Raw genomic sequence first — 5,306 nt, forward strand, 5'->3', positions numbered from 1 at the left:
CACACACACAGAGACACAACATCCGCTGTGTTCCGTGTACAGTGTGAACCACATGTCTTCAGGGGGATGCGCTTGCGTCCCCAGTGGACTCTCGTCAGGCTCCAGTGCTCTCCATGCGTCCTCACTGGTGGAATATTCTAATTAACGCTTCACCAGGGGCGCACAGCGGTGCAGACGAGTCACAGCCTCGCCCGTCCAGCGGAGCCAGGAGTCCAAAACAAACCACCGTCCAGCCGTGCGTTGATTTTCATTTTCGATTTTTGGTGGCTCGCTTTTTGTGTTTAAAAAAAAAAAGCTTGACTTTTTGCTATTTTATGCTCCTTGCATAAATTATAATCTTCTACTACACATCAAAGTGTAGCGCCCGGCCCCACTGGGACCTCATTGTGACGTATATGAAACATTGATGTCCTGGAGTTCTATAAAATGTCTGCCTCGGTTGTGTTTAGGGAGTTAGGCTGATAGAATAATGTAAAGTATGTAGAACATGCTACACCCCAACCCCCGGTGTTCTTGATGAATACATTTAACTTTGGTATATATCCCTTATCATATCCATATAAGACCATATTTAATTGGCTTACATTGACATTTTGTTGCAGTTGCATTTAATGTATTTACATTATTGGTCTGAATGCTCATTTAGAGAGATATGGCAGAGAGTTAAAACCATTTATCAAATTGTTTTATTCTAAAAGTACCAGGCTTCGACTTATACAAGTAGATATTAATATGCTTGAAAATATTCGTTACTCTGTGTTTCCATTCCACAGAGCACTGAGCTTTGAAGTCTGATGGCTAAATAATGCGTGATTATTGAGATTACCTCCCATGACCTTAAAACAGGGAGTAATGTTCCAGACCCTCTATGCTTTATTACACTCTGCGATCGATGAAAACAAGATTCAGGAACAAATTGGGATGTTTCTTCATAAGATAGCCCCTTTTAAGGAGAGATAAGATAAGATAAGTATATGTTATTACTTTTGCCGTTTCTCATTTGAGATGAACACTGTCTGGTTAGGATGGTAAGAAGGAAGAAATCATCCACCAAGTTGAAAATACTCTTCAACCCAAAGGGTGTCTATCAGATTAAAGTGCAGTCAACCATTTACATTAACAATTAGGGTATCTAGCAGATGGTTCTTTCAAGTGGACTTACAATTAGTACATTTGTCAGAAGAAAGAGAAACAACATATCACACTCGGTACGGTAAGGATGTTCATAGAACCAAGCGCCAAGCACTAACCATCGCTAGGTTAACCCATTCCCCGTACACAACAAAGGTAGCTAGGATAAGATGCTACACGATGGAGGCTAAGTTCTGTTTTAAAGTGCAAGGACGTAAAACATACAATAAAACCACTAGTCAAATTAAATGAAAGCTTAATGGAGTGCTATTTAAGTAAGCTGTTGTCCCAATAGCGCTGGTGAAAGCAATAATAGCACAAACATGAATACTCCCACAATAATTTCAGAAGACATTTGAAGTGAGTCTTTATTTGATCTTGTTGGATATGCTCCAAAGCATTTAAACACTGCTAAACTTTCTTCGATAATTTTTTCATAGCGTTACAAAAAGTAGGTAATGTTATTCCTAACATCTTTCAGTGCATTTTCATCAGCAAATCATACATCTTAGTCATTTTCTTGAAGGTGTGAGTAAAATGCACACGATTTGTACAATATCATAATTATGTACATTGGAAAGTATTTTCCAAAAGGTGAAAATATATAGCTTTTTATTCATAACAATTGTTCTGTTTCAGTAAATGTGTCTAAATGTATACATCTGCATGGTGTGTGTGTGTGTGTGTGTGTGTGTGTGTGTGTGTGTGTGTGTGTGTGTGTCTTTGTGTGTGTGCCTGTGTGTGTAAGTGGTTGTGTGTGAGTGTGTGTATTTGTGTTGTGCTTGCACAAGATTGCACATTTTAAGTAGCATAATAGTAAGTCGATTTGTCTGCAAGAAATAAAAATCGGTTCTCATCACGCACACGCACGCACGCACGCACAAACAAACACTCACACAAACACATAGTTGAAAAGGGTTAGAGCGAGACATGCACAGCTGAAAGGAGCAGCTGAAATAAGCAAAGGTAAAATCCTCCTAGTGCCTCACCTCACCTCCTAGTTCACTATAGTAGTCCACTCACCTCCTAGTTCACTATAGTAGTCCACTCACCTCCTAGTTCACTACAGTAATCCACTCTGTCTCCCAATGTTTCCCTGTTCACATAGTCACACACAATCACGTAAACACACACACGCACACCCACGCACACACACACACACACACACACACACACACACACACACACACACACACACACACACACACATTCCCATAAATAAACACACACAGTCACGCACAATCATACAAGTACACACACACATTACACGCACACACACAGACAATCACACCAATAAACACACAGACACACAACCCCACATATAAACACAAACACAAATAAATAAACAATCACATACGCGCACACAAACACACGCACAAATTCCACAGACACACAACCATACACACACACATACACACACTCACACATGCACGCATCCACCAGATCTCGACTCGCGGTGATAAACCCTCGCTGGGCCCCCATCTGTCTCAGCGGCCGCTCTGTTGTCCCGCCCCCAGAGGCTCGAGAAACGACCTCATTGGTTGGACCGAATGTCATTCAGTAGTCTTTAATACTCTGGGCCCCACTTGGAGACACCATTAGCAAACACTGAGGGTAGGTCAGGTGCGACACCTTTCTCCGCCTCTGTACACACCAGCAGAGCCGGAACTGATTTGGTTTGGATAAGAATGTCGTTGATTACTTCCATTTTTTTTTTTTTTACATTTTTGTTAATTTTTTTTCTTTCCTTCTTTTTTTTGCCACTGAAGGCGTTTACCAAAAGAAGAGCCCCTTCACCCCATTGGTCCTCGTTGGAGAGTGTGACATGACAGAACAGAAGAGAGAGAGTAAGAGAGAGAGAGAGAGAGAGAGAGAGAGATGGGGGTAGATACAGAGAGAGAGAGAGAGAGAGAGAGAGAGAGAGAGCAAGACAGAGCAATACAAAAGATATCAATGGAATAATCCTATGTCACATAAAAGTTGAATGGAGATTGTCAAGGTCCTGACTTTATACCGGGTGCTGGAGCTAGGCATCACGGATCTATTCTTCATCGAGAGCCGTTGCGCCTCAAGAGCTCATTGAATACGGCCGGGCTGCAGTCGATACCCTCGGAGCGTGCATGCATTAAACAACCAGAGAGAGAGAGAGAGAGAGAGAGAGAGAGAGAGAGAGAGAGAGAGAGAGAGAGTCCATAAATTGAAGCACTAAAGCAAGGCTGTTGTCGGAGTGCGAAGTCATTTCAGCCCAAAAGTGAAAGCATCCTTCTGTGGGAGTGAAAGGGATGGTTCATAGAGGAGAAATTTAGACCACACCCTGGTTAAATCCTCCATGCTTGATCAAATCCCATCCTTCTATCCGTCTGGAGGAACGTTCTCACCACAGTCCAGACCTTAGTCCATCCTTAGTCCATTCCTCGATCCATACCTTAGTAGTCCATACCTCGGTCAATACCTCAGTCCATTCCTTAGTCCATGCCTAAGTCCGGTCCAGCCTTTCATTGCCCCAAACACGGGCCTCAGAAGGACCTCTTCCAGGTCTTACACAGGATCTTCTGGAAGGCTCTGCGGAAGTCCTGGTTGAAGATGGTGTAGATGACGGGGTTCAGCGAGCTGTTGACGTAGCCGATCCAGAAGAAGAACTTGAACAGCACCTCGGGGATCTCGCAGGGCTTCCGGCAGATCCCGTAGAGGCTGTAGGAGAAGAAGAAGGGGAACCAGCAGAGCACGAAGACGCCCATGACCACGGCGAGCACGAAGGTGAACCGCTTCTCCCTCGCCGCCGACACCTTCTTCCTGTTCACGGTGCTGCGCCGCTTCCGCCGCGAAGAGAAAAGCTCGATGGACTTGGAGCTGGTGCGCGACTTCCTGCTCCCCGCTGAGCTCTTCCGGCTCGACTTTCTGTCCTTCTTGTCGTCGCCGCCGCCGCCGCCGCCGCGCTTGGAGGAGTGCTTCTTGGGCTTCTCGTCCGACGAGCTGCTGTCGTCGTAGTCCTCCTCGGGGTCCGGGCCCCGCGGAGGCGGGGGGGCCTTTGGGTCGTTGGGCAGCGGGGAGCCGGCGGTGGCGGTGGCCGGCCCTCGCTGGCAGTGCCCGTTGTCGTGCTCCTTCTCCTTCGCGCTCCCGTTGCCGTTGGACTTCGCCGAGCCGCCGCGGCTCGCCTCGGCCCGGTCCAGCCCGTTGCCCTGCGGCGAGTCCAAGTCCCGCGTCTTCTCGGACATGGTCCTGGTGTGGGTCTTGGCCACCTGGTAGATCCGGATGTAGACCAGGATCATGATGACGCAGGGCGCGAAGAAGGAGCCCAGGCTGGAGTACAGGATGTACCAGGTCTCGTCGTTGAGCATGCACTGGAGGTTGGTCTCGCTGCTGCTCCTGTCCATGGAGATCAGGGGCGGGAAGGAGATCACTGCCGAGATCAGCCACACCACCACGATCATCCCTTTGACGTGCCGAGGCGTCCTCTTTAAGTTGTACTCCACCGCCTGGGTTACCGACCAGTATCTGTCCAGGCTGATTGCGCACAGGTGAACAATCGACGACGTGCAGAACAAAACGTCCAGCGCCAGGTAGATGTCGCACCACACCTTGCCGAAGAACCAGAAGCCCATGAGTTCGTTGGCCAGGGAAAACGGCATGACAAGCGTGGCCACTAAAATGTCCGCGCTGGCCAAGGAGACCAGGAAAAGGTTCTGAGGTGGTTTCAAAGCTCTGCTCGTTAACACGGCGATGACCACCAAAACGTTCCCGACTATTATAAACAGAATGAGAAAGCTGACCAGCCCCGCCAGACCCCAGACGGCGAGCGGGCTGTAAAGGCTGAGAGAGGTGGCGTTCAGAGAGGCGTTACTCGTTTCCATCTCCTCGTCCAAGGCTGACACGTTTAAGAAATCCATTTCGGCCAAATGTTAACTTTATAGGCGCGACGCGTAAAAACCGGGAATGATTATCATCACGTTCCGCCGTAGGAACAGAAAAGACTCAATAATCATTAAACCTCACGTCAAAACTTGCAAATCCCTCCTCCTCTCTCCTCCTCACCTTGTGTTCTTCCATGGGTTGCACCAGGAAAGTCATTTTCTCTTACAAATTAATCCTCACTCCGTCCCCAAGATAAGTGCATGCACTTTTCTCCTTTCGAAAAAATGTATTCCCACACCGGAGGGTTCCTCGAGGCGACAGTG

At 47.3% G+C, this 5,306-nt stretch overlaps 1 protein-coding gene across 1 annotated transcript; it reads right to left on the reverse strand.

Moving 5' to 3' along the window:
• Positions 1 to 3,647: 3,647 nt before the first annotated feature.
• On the reverse strand, positions 3,648 to 5,018 carry adra2c (adrenoceptor alpha 2C; the record flags this gene model as incomplete). Its single annotated transcript, XM_079758946.1, has 1 exon — positions 3,648 to 5,018. One exon carries the CDS (start codon positions 5,016 to 5,018, stop codon positions 3,648 to 3,650), a length of 1,371 nt encoding a protein of 456 aa, XP_079615072.1.
• Between the last annotated feature and the right edge of the window lie 288 nt (positions 5,019 to 5,306).

Source organism: Pollachius pollachius, assembly GCF_949987615.1.
Source record: "Pollachius pollachius genome assembly, chromosome: 2".
Classification (NCBI taxonomy): domain Eukaryota; kingdom Metazoa; phylum Chordata; class Actinopteri; order Gadiformes; family Gadidae; genus Pollachius; species Pollachius pollachius.